Source organism: Callithrix jacchus, chromosome 4 (assembly GCF_049354715.1).
Source record: "Callithrix jacchus isolate 240 chromosome 4, calJac240_pri, whole genome shotgun sequence".
NCBI classification, from domain to species: domain Eukaryota; kingdom Metazoa; phylum Chordata; class Mammalia; order Primates; family Cebidae; genus Callithrix; species Callithrix jacchus.
Genome location: NC_133505.1, coordinates 139403389 through 139417422, shown reverse-complemented (window position 1 = coordinate 139417422; position 14034 = coordinate 139403389). Strand labels below are relative to the sequence as shown.

The 14034-nt window shown below is 39.0% G+C and overlaps 1 protein-coding gene across 1 annotated transcript; it reads left to right on the top strand.

Moving 5' to 3' along the window:
• Window positions 1-768: 768 nt before the first annotated feature.
• Window positions 769-13593, top strand: VNN3P (vascular non-inflammatory molecule 3). The gene is made up of 7 exons (XM_035296735.3): window positions 769-1054; window positions 1151-1281; window positions 7199-7391; window positions 9101-9392; window positions 11109-11482; window positions 12170-12343; window positions 13322-13593. The coding sequence occupies exons 1-7, from the start codon at window positions 842-844 to the stop codon at window positions 13448-13450; spliced, it is 1506 nt and encodes a 501-aa protein (XP_035152626.3). The 5' UTR covers window positions 769-841; the 3' UTR covers window positions 13451-13593.
• The last annotated feature ends 441 nt before the right edge of the window (window positions 13594-14034 follow it).

Sequence of the window (14034 nt, the reverse complement as noted above, 5' to 3'; positions counted from 1 at the left end):
TTCCTCATTTAACATTCATTCATATATTGAGCTTTCCCATCTGTCACACATGTGCTAGGGTGATGAGGTTCAACAGTGAGCAGGACACTTCCCTCACCCTCCAGGGGCCACACCCCGGGATACATCATCTCTAGATGTTTATTGGACATGGATATTCTGAAAGAAAACATCAAGTTTCTTTTTAATCTCTATAAGAAGACAAAATACGCATATACAACATTAAGTATTGGTATTATGTTTAAATTAAAGGCCAAGACAATAGCAAGGAGTGAGAGACATTCCAAGGCACAGAAAAAAAAATGCTATAGGAGTTCAGAAATATCACTTAGGACTGGGGTGGATTTGGGAGGACGCTAGGGGGAGCTGGAGCTTACACAGATGGAGAACAAGGGCTTTTCAAATAGAAAAGGCCATACAAATGCGTAAGTAGAGTGCTCAGCAAATTGTTGCTGTGATGACTACCGTCTGGAACATTCCAACATAAGCCCTATGAGTAGGAATATTGGTTTACCAGGAAAATATTTTTTATTCAAAGAAAAGACTTCCACTGGCAGTGTGTTTCAGACTGGGGTGAATTCATCTGGTTGCTCAATCTTTTAGTGTTGGGTTGACCTCTGAACAATGTCAACAACTGCACTATACGCCTGAGTCAATCCAAGCATGTCCTGACTGTAGTTTTCTTGCACAACACCCTTTTCAGTGCTGTGTTGTGGTGTTGTGTAATGTATTTGTGAGAAAATATAAAGAGCTGATTGCCGGAAGGGATTTAACGTAAAGTTTTTCCAGCAGAACAAGACATAAGAATCTGAGTTTGTTTTTCAAAGATCACTAAAGTCTAGTTATGAGTAGATCATATTTCCCAAAATGTGTGGCACTTTCTGCCCTCCTTGTCCTGAGTGTTGGTGCGCTGGACACTTTTATTGCTGCAGTATATGAGCATGCGGTGATATTACCAAACAGAACAGAAACACCTGTTTCAAAAGAAGAAGCTTTGCTCCTGATGAACAAGAACATAGATGTTTTGGAGAAAGCAGTTAAGCTGGCAGCCAAGCAGGTATTACCTTTTTATACTTATAAAGGAGACTTGCAATTTGGTAAGAAAGTATTTGGAATTCATGAGAAACTTTTTCGCCCCACTTATTTTGAGCAGGGTGCACATATCATTGTGACCCCAGAAGATGGAATCTATGGTTGGGTCTTCACCAGGGAGAGCATTTACCCCTATCTGGAGAATATACCAGACCCTGAAGTGAACTGGACTCCATGCAGAGACCCTGGGAGGTAATGTCATGTCATTACTCTGATTTCTAAACAAAAAGTTGTAATTTTGTAAAACACCAGCAGTAAACTCACTAAATGTGAATGGTAATTGTGTTGACAAATAGTCAATCTGTGACACAGGATATAAATGCTTTTTTTCCCTATAATTTCAACTTTTATTTTAGATTGAGGGAGTACACGTGCAGGTTTATTACATGGGCAAATTGCATGATGCTGAGGTTTGGCGTACAATGATCACGCCACCCCTGTAGTGAACACAGTATCCAATAGGTAGTTTTTCAGCCCTTGCCTTCCTCCCTCTCTCTATTAGTTCCCAGTGTTATTGGCCCCATCTTTATGGCCATGAGTTCTCAATGCTTAGCTCCCACTTATAAGTGAGAACATGCAGTATTTGGTTTTCTTTTTTTCTTTTTTTTTGAGACGGAGTTTTGCTCTTGTTACCCAGGCTGGAGTGCAATGGCGCGATCTTGGCTCACCGCAATCTCCGCCTCTTGGGTTCAGGCAATTCTCCTGCCTCAGCCTCCGGAGCAGCTGGGATTACAGGCACGCACAACCGTGCCCAGCTAATTTTTTGTAATTTTAGTAGAGACGGGGTTTCACCATGTTGACCAAGATGGTCTCGATCTGTTGACCTCGTGATCCACCCTCCTCGGCCTCCCAAGTATTTGGTTTTCTATTCCTGTGTTAACTGGCTGAGGATAATGTCCTTTGTTGCTGCAAAAGACATGCTTTTGTTCTTTCTTATGGTTGTATAGCATTACATAGTGTATATATACCACATTTACTTTATCCAATCCACCACTAATGGGCACCTAGGTTAATTCCATATCTTTGCTGTTGTGGAAAGTGCTGCAATGAACATACAAGTGCATGAGTCTATTTGGCAGAATGATTATTTTTTCCTTTGGGTATATATCTAGTAATAGGATTGTGAGTCAAATTGCCTCTGTGTTTTAAGTTCTCTGAGAAATCTCCAAACTGCTTTCTGCAAAGGTGAACTAATTTACATTTACGCCAACAGTGTATAAGTGTTCCCTTTTCTCTGTAGCATCTTCTATTTTTTGACTTTTTGTAAATAGCCATTCTGACTGGCGTGAGATATCATCTCATTGTGGTTTTGCTTGGCATATCTCTGATGATAGGTGATGTTTGTTCATGTGTTTCTGGCCGCTTGTGTGTTCTCTTTTGAGAAGTGTCTGTTCATGTCTTTTGCCCACTTTTCAATGGGGTTATTTGTTTCGCTATTGCTTATTGATTTCAGTTCCTTATGGATTCTGGATATTAGACCTTTGTTAGATGCCTATATTGCAAATATTTTATCCCATTCTGTAGGTTGCTTATTTACTCTGTTGATAGTTGATTTTGCTGTACAGAGCTTTTTAGTTAAATTAGGTCCTACATGTCAATTTTTCCTTTTGTTGCCATTGCTTTTGAGGACTTAGTCGTAAATTGTTTTCCAAAGTTGATGTCCAGAACAGTATTTCTTAGCTTTTCTTCTAGGATTCTTATAGTTTGAGGTCTTACATTTAAATCTCTAATCCATCTTGAGTTAATTTTTGTGTATGGTGCAAGATAGGAGTCCAGCTTCAATCTTCTGCATATGGCTAGCCAGAGATCCCAGCACCTTTGAATAGGGAGTCCTTTCCCCATGCTTATTTTTGTGAACTTTGAGCTACAGATGGCTATAGGTATGAAGTTTTATTTCTAGGTTCTCTACTCTGTTCTGTTGGTCTATGTGTCTGTTTTTGTATCAGTTCCATGTTGTTTTGGTTACAATTGCCTTGGGTAATGTGACAACTCAGGGTTTTTTCTTTTTGCTTAGGATTACTTTAGCAATTCAGGCTCTTTTTTTGGTTCCATATGAATTTTAGAATTTTGGGAGGCCAAGACAGGCAGATCACTTGAGATCAGGAGTTCAAGACCAGCCCAGCCAATGTGGTGAAACCCCCATCTCTACTAAAATACAAAAATTAGCTGGGCGTGGTGGTGTGCACCTGTAATCTCAGCTACTAGGGAGGCTGAGGCAAGAGAATCTTTTGAACAACAGAGCAAGACTCTATCTCAAAAACAAACAAACAAAAGAAATAGTGTTGAATCTGTGGATAGTGTTTATGTTTCATAATGTATGTCATCTGGCAATCTCCTGTTTGGTAAAAGACTTGAGCTATTGATGATGGGTTGGTTAGTCGTTGCCATTGTCTTTCCAGAATAGTAGGCATGACCAGGCATGGTGGCTCAAACCTGTAATTCCAATACTTTGGGAAGCCAAAGCAGGAGGATTGCTTGAAGTCAGAAGTTTGAGACCAGTGTGGGCAGCAAAGCCAGACCCTGTTTCTGCAAATAAAAATAAAAATAAAAATAAAGCCAGGTGTGGTGGTGCACACCTGTAATTTCAGCTACTTGAGAGGCTGAGGCAGGAGGATTCCTAGAGTCCAGGAGTTTGAGGCTGTAGTGAGCTATGATTGCACACTGCACTCCAGCCTGGGTGACAGTAAGGCCTTGTCTTGAAAAGAAAATAGTAGGTGTACACCCAATTTTTATAGTAAATGTGTTTAATTGGGTTTGAACAAAGTGAAAAAGTTGTAATATCTAGAACCTGTTTTTCAAATACAAGTAAGCTGGTTCATCCAGGGACACCTGCCTCCTTCACAGGAAGAGTAAAAAAGATGAACGAGTCTATGTTTCCATAGAGCTTTGCTATCGTCATTTACAATGCAATCAATATGGTGAATGGAAATTGTGTAGGACTTGAAAAAGGAAGCACTGCTTCTGGGACCACATTTTACGGCCACTTGGCTGAGTGATGTAACCGAATAACCTAAATGCTTAACATTTCTGTTTCTGTATCTGTAAAACAGGGATAATAAAGTCCTTGTCTTAATTCTCTTACAGAGTAGACAAGAGTGTCAAGTGAAGTAATCACTTGGAATTTGTTCATTGTAATGCAGTCTCCAATGCTAGTTGCCATTATTACTTTTTTAACAGAAGGAACTGAGTCTGAACTTCTTTGTATTCTTATCCTTTGAGAAATTTTAGTAATTATTAGATGTAATTTCGGCATAAATTTCTTAAAGAAAATATGCATAATAATCTATTTATGAAATAGATATTTTAGTTGTCTTAACTTTAACTTTAAAAATAGTTCAAGATTATTTCTTTAAATGGCAAAATTGATGGGTTAAAAAGTCACTTAACTTGTTAATTTTAAATTTACATGCACCTGTTTAGAACTACATCTATGGTGCAAAAAGAGACATTTCTCTGATAATTTTGACTATGTAAAATTAAGTGGAAAGTCAAGCTCAGTGGTACAATATTCAGGCTCAGCTATGTGAATTAAGCCTCACTCCGGGATTTTTACCTTTGAAACCATATTCTCTAAATATTGTATGGTCTGTGTATGCAGAAACCTGTCACCATGACTCAGCATCTACTTGCTTATGAGGCATTTCCCAGAATAGGAAGGAATCATTATTCACTGCAATTCAAGAGGCTTACACTAAAATGTACTCTATTTAACTGGGCTAATAAAACTGACTTTTCCAGAGAAAAGCTATCCATAAATATGATAATTAGCTACAGATAAATAATTTTAAGTTGGGAAGGTAAGTGACTGATGAAATTTCAACATCATGAATTCTTACACCTACTTATTCAAATTACAACCTTTCAGCTCTGTGTTATAAAAAGGAGCAATCCAGTATTTAATATAATTATAATATTGGAAAAGAAAGTCAGTCTTCTCCCTAGCAATATTGATCTCTGAAAGGAATAATAGAGAGCCATGCGATTATCCTTGTGTACTTAAATATTACTATTTAGAGGCCAGGTGCAGTAGCTCAAGCCTGTAATCTTTGGGAGACTGAGGAGGGCAGATCACGAGGTCAGGAGTTCGAGACCATCCTGACCAACATGGTGAAACCCTGTCTCTACTAAAAATACAAAAATTAGCCGGGCATGATGCCTTACACCTGTAGTCCCAGCTACTCAGGAGACTGAGGTAGGAGAATTGCTTGAACCCGGGAGGTGGAGGTTGTGGTGATCAAGAGCACACTATTGCACTCCAGCCTGGGCGACAGAGTGAGACTCCATCTCAAAAAAAAAAAAAGATTACTATTTAGAATGCTGACAAGTCAAACAGTTCCATAGGCTTTTTTTTTTTTTTTCATGAGGAACTAGTAGGAAATATTAAATAACTCAAATTATTTAGTTAAGAAAAGAAAAATAAACAAAGGACATGATAAACTTATTAAAGGTCTTAATGAATGTGAATATTAACAGCATTTCTCTTTTTTTTAAAGAAAATAAAAAGAAAAGATCGAAACCAGTAGGCCATTAATCTGTCCTTTTTATTCCAAGGTTAGCTTAACATCAATTGCAGAGGGGCTGTGAGATCACAGGGAGACATGGACTGGCCTCTAAAAGCAACAAAGCCATCACGACTGGGGCTGCCTTCTTGGACTCACACAATCCATCATAGCGATTCTCATTTATGGAGCACTTACTTGATCCCAGGAACTGTACCTAGTATACTATACACATATTCTCATTCAATTTATGTAGTTGGCATTACCATTTGCATTATAAATATGTGAATAAAGGAAGGCTTATGGTCTCATAATTGGTCACTAGATTGGCTGGAATGAAAACAGCCATGTCCTTTAAGCTGTGCTAACTGAATGGACTCTGAGGGCCTAGATGTACCATATTATAATAAAATTTTTAGTGACTAGCAAATACACTTATTTGACAGAGTGAGCTCGTTACTAAACTTTTTTGTCTTACTTTCTGCTGAAATCTGCCTCTCTTTGACTTCCTTTAATCGTTTTCCTGTACTCTATGTTATGTTCACACGTGACCTATCTCCAATAAATTAAGTCTTGCAAATATTTGAACCCAGCTATCACCTTGCCACATTCCTTTCTTATGTCAAGGATAAATATCTTTTTTTTTTTTTTTTTTTGGAGATGGAGTTTCACTCTTCTTGCCCAGGCTGGAATGTAATGGCAAGATCTCGGCTCACCACAACCTCCACCTCCCGGGTTCAAACGATTCTCCTGCCTCAGCCTCCTGAGTAGCTGGGATTACAGGCATGCGCCCCCATGCCCAGCTAATTTTGTATTTTTAGTGGAGGTGGGCTTTCTCCATGTTGGTCAGGCTGGTCTTGAACTCCTGACCTCAGGTGATCCACCCGTCTTGGCCTCCCAAAGTGCTGGGATTACAGGCATGAGCCACCGCGCTCAGCCAGGGATAAATATCTTTAATATGAATGGACTTGGTATTACTTGGTAAAGCAATTTCATGTCTGTACTTATCTCAAGATTTCTCATGTGGATCCACTAAGTCAGAAAGGAAGCTATTACATTGCATTTGACAGATGAGGAGATTGAGTCAGCATGGTGAAGTGCTTTTTATTTTTTATTTTAATCTTTAACATTTCCACTACTTAATGCTATATTTACTTTCTATAGAAGACAATCTGCAGGGGACAAACTATTTACTGTCACCTGGCATTTCTGTTTCCAGCCACAACTCATATCAGCAAGCTTGTACAAACTATGGCTTGGATTATAAACAAGGTCCTCTCCATTAGCAGAGTTTGCTAAATTTCAAGTGCTTCATTTACCTTCCTGGGAGCACCCCATAAGAGAATGTGCTGCTTCTTTTCATCCTTTTCTTCTTCTTCCATCTTTTCTTTCCTTCAGCCTTGTACTGTAATCTGGAGTTTGGCATAGTAATATAGGTTAGCTTTCAGGAAGATAAATACCATATCTCACATGAGAGTTTTAAAATATTTTCTGCTGAAAATGTTTTGTTGATTCTAGGGCTGTTGGGTAATGGGCAAATAAAGTTATCACTTTGGTATTTCAAAAATTACTAAAATATAGTAAGTTTGAGGAAATGTCTACTGAATCAGATTTGGCAAGACACCAGTGCAAGAAAGACTCAGCTGCCTGGCCAAGGACAACTCTATCTATGTTGTGGCTAATATTGGGGACAAGAAGCCATGCAATGCCAGTGACCCTCAGTGTCCCCCCGATGGCCGTTACCAATACAACACTGATGTGGTGTTTGATTCTCAGGGAAAATTGGTGGCACGCTACCATAAGGTGAGAATCACTTGCGCCTTAGCTCAACTTGTTACTTCTGTATGCTTGTGGTGTGTATGTGTGTTTGTTTGTTGAATGCTGGGGAGGGAACTGTTATAGATGCATCTTATAATTATTACATCATAGTTGAAAAGGGGGCTTAATTCATCTACATATAAGGGTTCGGGGCTTGAATTAATCATAAAACAGAATACGGTAGATGTGACAATAATGACACAAAGATTTTATTGTTCTCTGAAAAAGAAGTAAAAATCCTGTTTCATTCATGATTTAATATCAGGTTCATGTTTTAGCCCAATTTGTTAGCACTTCATACTAAGCGACCATATATTCTATTAGAACTGTTTTGATTGCAGTGGAAACACAACCTCAACTGAAGATGACTTTAAAAAGATGGGAATTTCCTTGCTTACACACAGGTAAAAATGTGTGTCATAGAAAGGGTATGTCTCATTTCAGTGCAGTCTGACACTCAGAGGCTCCATCCCTCTAGCTCTCCTAGCCCTTTGCTACAGCTCTTTTCTCAGGGAAACTCTCCTTTTAGAAGCCACATAGCTGGAGCAACACGAAGTTCACATCTTTATCAACAAAATCTACAGGAAGAGTGTATTTCTCCCTCCTAGAACTCTGCAAAGGCCTTATCACTCCTTAATTCAATTAGGTGACACGCCTTTCCTGAGCCATTCACCAAAGGATGAAGGATGGGCTGCTACCTGAGAGGAGAATGGAGTGGCAAGAGACCTCCAGGGACCACAGGGGTGGGGAGAAGCTTTCGCCAGAGCACACGCAGGCACACAACAGGCCCAACAAAAACCCAAGCAAAACATATGCTGTACTCCTGAGCCCAGGTTAAGCGGCGTTTTAAAAAAGGAATCAAGCTGAGAAAAATAAAATTACAAATGGGTTACTAATTAATAATATGTAGCAATTGCATTGTCTAAATTAATTTTCAATGACTTCACTTCCATAAACTTGGCAGTATCACTGGGAGACGTGACAAAGTTTATTTTATTAACATGGCAGTGCTGTTGAAATTCAAAGACTACGGTGGAAAACAATCTGAGAAGTGTAGGATTCAAGATTTCAACCTGTGATTTTAAGATAGAAATATTCACACTTTAAATATCATTTGTGGATGTGGTTTCATTCATTGATTGTAAAAAAAAATGAAGTTTTTTGATTAATGCCACCATAAGAAAATTGATAGACAGTGGTACAGTGGGCATGATTTTTGAAAATTTATGTGTAACAGTTTATTTTGTTGTTGTTATTCTTGTTGTTGTTTTTGGAGATGGAATCTCACTCTGTCACCCAGGCTGGAGTGCAGTGGTGTGATCTTGGCTAATTGCAACCTCTGCCTCTGGGGTTCAGGGAATCCTCCTGCCTCAGCCTCCAAGTAGCTGGGATTACAGGCACATACCACCATGCCTGGCTAATTTATTTATTTATTTATTTATTTTTTGTTATTTGTAGTAGAGTCGGGGTTTCACCACATTGGCTAGTCTGGTCTCGAACTCCTGACCTCAAGTGATCCACTTGCCTCAGCCTCCTAAAGTACTGGGATTACAGGTGCACACCTGGCCTATGTGTAACAGTTTTAAACATGCATGTCAACACACATGGGAGGAGAGATTTAATGGGGACCTAATTGATCACATCTATCTGGCAGTTTTCTATTAACTTTCTTCTTCTTTGCTTTTTGTTAACAGTACAATCTTTTTGCACCTGAAATTCAATTTGATTTCCCCAAGGATTCAGAATTTGTGACTTTCGACACTCCCTTTGGGAAGTTTGGCATTTTTACTTGCTTTGACATTTTTTCTTATGACCCAGCTGTGGTGGTGGTGGATGAGTTTCAAGTTGACAGCATTGTCTACCCCACAGCATGGTACAACACGCTGCCCCTCCTCTCGGCTGTTCCCTTCCATTCAGCATGGGCCAAGGCCATGGGAGTCAATCTACTTGCTGCAAATACCCACAACACCAGCATGCACATGACAGGTAACTCACGCCGGCATGCACCAAGTGGGAGCGATGGTCTCAGGAAGGCGTCTTGATTTTCAAGCCACATTTTGTTTCATAACTTTTTACCAATTTTAACATCACAAAGTTAATAATAGTATTTGTTTCTACTTAAGGAATATCATCCTTGTGAATAAAGGAGGCAAACATTATTATCTCAATTTTACTTGAAAGAAAATTGGAATTGGAGAGAAGTTATGTAAAAAAAATCAAAGCCAGTTCTAAGGAACTTCCTAGCCAATATGCATGCGTCAGAATAAATCTTGTGGTTCAGAGTAAACAGATAACCTACAGAGCAGAAGAAAATATTTGCAAACTCTGCATCTCATAAAGGTCTAATATCCAGAATCCATAAGGAACTTAAATCAACAAACAAAAACCAAGTATCCGATTAAAAAATGAACAAAGGACATGAACAGACACTTCTCAAAAGACGACATACATGTGGCCAACAAGCATGTAAAAATGCTCAACATCAGTGATTATTAGAGAAATGCAAATCAAAACCACAACGAGATACCACCTCACACCAGTCAGAATGGCTATGATTAAAAAATTAAAGAAACATACAAACAGATGCTGGTGAGGTTATGAAGAAAAGGGAATGCTTATACACTGCTGGTGAAAACGTAAATTAGTTCAGCCACAGTGGAAAACAGTTTGGAGATTTCTCAGAGAACTTAAAACAGAACTGCCATTTGACCCAGCAATCCCATTAATAGGTACATACCTGAGGGAGTATAAATCATTCTACCATAAAGCCACATTCACTTGTATGTTAATTGCAGCACTTTTCACAATAGCAAAGACATGGAATCAACCCAGGTGCTCACCAACAGTGAAATGGATAAAGAAAATGTGATACATATACACCACGAAATACTACCATGGAATATAGCCATAAGAAAGAATGAAATAATGTCCTTTGCAACAACATGGATGCAACTGGAGGTCATTATCCTCAGTGAGTTATCACAGGAACAGAAAATGAAATACCACATGTTCCCAATTACAAGTCGAAGTTAAACATTGAGTACACATGGACACAAAGAGGGGAACAGTAGACACCAGGGCTTACTTGAGAGTGGAGGGTGGGAGGAGGGTGATGACTGCAAAACTACCTGTTGGATACTATGCTCACTGCCTGGGTGACAAAATCATTTGCACATCAAACCCCAGCAACATGCAATTTACCCATGTAACAAACCTTCACACCTTCCCCTTCTAAACCTACAATAAAAGTTGGAAGAAAAAATACAAATAAATAAAAATATTTCAAGCTTAAAAAAAGTTGAAGTGATAAAAATCACTTTTGACCTAATCAGGTTTTTAGAGTTTACCCTTTATACTATCCATGCTCAAAGTAATGCAAGCTTCCTTCTTAACTGCTCTGTTATCTGTTGAATAACAAATCCCAAACACAAAGAAATTAAATCGTCAGTGGAGAGCTAAAATTATTCTTCATGTTGGGGGGATTTTCTAGTTTGTTGCTAAGTTAGCTTAAAACTGTGCACCTCCATGTCAAATGATCGCAGAGTCAAATTGGAACGTACACCAATATAACAGCTATCTCCTTAACTATCTTGAAAATATGCTTTAATAACTTTGTATTTAACTTCACATGGGAATATTCTAGTTGTTGGTCACCATAACAAATCTGAAACCAATGTTTGTGTTTCTTTATGTTGCCTGTAGGGAGTGGACTTTACGCCCCAGAAGCAGTCAAGGGGTACCACTACGACATGGAAACAGAGAGTGGTCAGCTGATGCTATCAGAATTGAAGTCTCGGCCTCGCCGTGAGCCCACCTACCCTGCAGCTGTTGACTGGCATGCTTATGCTAGCAACAGCAAGCCTTTCTCCTCTGAGCAGTCAGATTTTCCAGGGATGATTTATTTTGATGAGTTTACCTTCACCGAGCTTAAGAGAAATACCGGAAATTACACAGTTTGCCAGAAAGACCTGTGCTGTCACTTAACTTACAAGATGTCTGAGAAGCGAACAGATGAGGTCTATGCCCTAGGTGCTTTTGATGGACTGCACACGGTAGAAGGCCAATATTACTTACAGGTAGAAATGCTTAAATATGTTAGAGTGGCCTTATTATTAGTTTTTCTTCTAGGTCATCCTTGCTTTTCTTTGAAAGTTGGGCTGGATTTAGCTAATTGGTGTAATGTTATCTCTATCACTGAATTTTGTCCGCAGAGCACTTTATTTGTTCAGTCTCAGCAAGAACAGAATTAGTTCTTTTAGTTGCAAGGTAAAAACATAAAGCAAATTGATTAGTTCTCAGCAGGCCAGGTTCAGGTTTCAAAAGCCGCAACTTCCGTGCATTCTCTTTTTCCATCAGGTTGCGTTAGAGCAATGCTTTTTTCAAACTGACCTCAACTAAATCCAGAGGAAGAAGGATACTTTACACCATAACCCAGTGTAGCCAAGTGGATATGTGACTGAATTTAAAAAAATTTAATTGAAACAGTTTATGAAATAATTGAAAATAGAATTAGAAATAGCTATTATTATGTGCCATGCACTCTGATTTTTAAAATTCTAGTCTATTCTATTTGACTTCATTTAAAAAAGTGTTAATCCTGATCCACTACATTGATTTTAGGATTCACCAGTAAGTTGTTCCCTGTGGCTTGAAAAATGCTTCTTATGAGGCAATTTAAACATTCCTTTATTTTTTGAAGTTGCATTATTTAGCTGAGAAAATGTTTGCAAGTTTTCTGACTCCTCTTTTGTGTTCTTCCATAGATATGCACATTACTGAAGTGTCAAACCACTGACCTCAAAACGTGTGGAGAGCCTGTGGGTTCAGCTTTTACCAAGTTTGAAGAATTCTCCCTCAGTGGCACATTCAGAACGCGTTATGTTTTCCCACAGATCACTCTAAGTGGAAGTCAGCTTGCCCCTGAAAGACATTATGAGGTAGGAGGCGTGCGGGAATGATAAATTCCTTTGAGCAGAGCAGATGGGTAGAGCAGCATAATTAAAATCTTTGAAATAACGAGAGTATAGCAATATCGTTGTTCACATTCTACAAGAAACACTTTAAAGATGTGGAAACTATGATACGGAACACATGTTGTGGTTTTATTTTTATTTTTTCGAGGCGGAGTTTTGTTCTTGTTTCCCAGGCTAGATTGCAATGGCATGATCTCAGCTCTCTGCAATCTCCGCCTCCCGGGTTCAAGTGATTCTCCTGCCTCAGCCTCCCAAATAGCTGGGATTTCAGGCAAGCGCCACCAAGAGTAGCCAATTTTGTATTTTTTATAAAGATAGGTTTCACCATGTGGGTCAGGCTGGTCTCGAACTCCTGACCTCAGGTGATCCACCCACTTTGGCCTCCAAGGTGTTGGGATTATAGGCATGAGCCACTGTGCCCAAGTTGTGGTTTTAGATTGCTATTAGGCTGGATGAAGAATTTGGGGTTCATTTTTTTAACATAAACATGATGCTGATATTCAAGGCAACAGTGAATTCACAGAGAAACTAAAATAAAAATATCTATTGCTGATAATGGCAATAATGTCATTTGCATGGTGCAGAAGGTGCAAATTAAACACATTAAATAATGCATCTACAGCTTATTTCTTGGGAATGCTATTTTGAGGAATTGTTGTAATTATAGTAATAACTAATACTTGGTATAGTGTTTCATGGGTTTGAAGAACACTTTTTTACACATGGTCTTACTTGACCACCTGGGCAAGACATTTGTTTGCTGCATTTTCACGCAGAGTCTCTCTACTTTCAGACTTGAAACATGAACCTGGGTCTTCCAACACCAAATCCTGCGTGACTTTTTCCATTCTACACTGCTTTAGGAGTGATCTTGCCAGAGAAGGGCTCTAAGTTGTAACCTGAACTCTGCATTGAAGTTAATCCTTTGCTTTCTTTGACCAGATTTCAAGAGATGGACGCCTGAGGAGCCGAAGTGGAGCCCCTTTGCCTGTTTTAGTCATGGCTCTATATGGAAGAGTCTTTGAGAAAGACCCTCCACGCTTAGGGCAGGGACCTGGGAAGTTACAATGATCTCCTTCAGCAGGGCCCTTTCAGGATTAGCCTGGCTAACTAAGAAAGGAAGAAAATAAGGAGACCTGTTAGTGTCTGTTTAGAAGAGATATCATAAACTTATGGAAACAAATATAATAAACTTAAGCAGATTTAAAAAGCAATTAATGTGTGTGCAAATTTCACATTTTACATATTTTGTATAGCACGGGTTCATTTGTGGGAGCTGCATTCACCCTCCACGTATGTAAGTTTAACTATATGTGTGTATGTATATGTATAGTGGAACCTATATTTAAATAGGAGGAGTGCCTAGAAAAATCCTTTTGTAGTAACTACGCTAATGTAGGCAAGTGTTGTTAACATCATATGATGGTTAATTTTACGTGTTGATTTCACTGGGTCATGAGATGCCCAGATAGCTGGTTAACCATTGTTTCTGGGTGTGTCTGTGAGGGTGCTTTAAGGAAGAGAATAGCATTTGGTTCGGGGGACTGAGTAAAGCAGATGGTCCTTCCCAGTGTGGATGGGCTTCATCCAGTCCCTTGATGGCCTGCAGCGAAAAACAAGAAGGAGGAGGTTCGAATTCATTTTCTGCCAGACTA

Bases quoted from the DNA above. Each gene is read 5' to 3' on its own strand.
- VNN3P (XM_035296735.3), top strand. From the start codon at position 842: ATGAGTAGATCATATTTCCCAAAATGTGTGGCACTTTCTGCCCTCCTT. The intron at 1,055-1,150 runs GTATTACCTTTT...TATTTTGAGCAG, and splicing joins TTAAGCTGGCAGCCAAGCAG to GGTGCACATATCATTGTGAC. The intron at 12,344-13,321 runs GTAGGAGGCGTG...TTCTTTGACCAG, and splicing joins CCCCTGAAAGACATTATGAG to ATTTCAAGAGATGGACGCCT.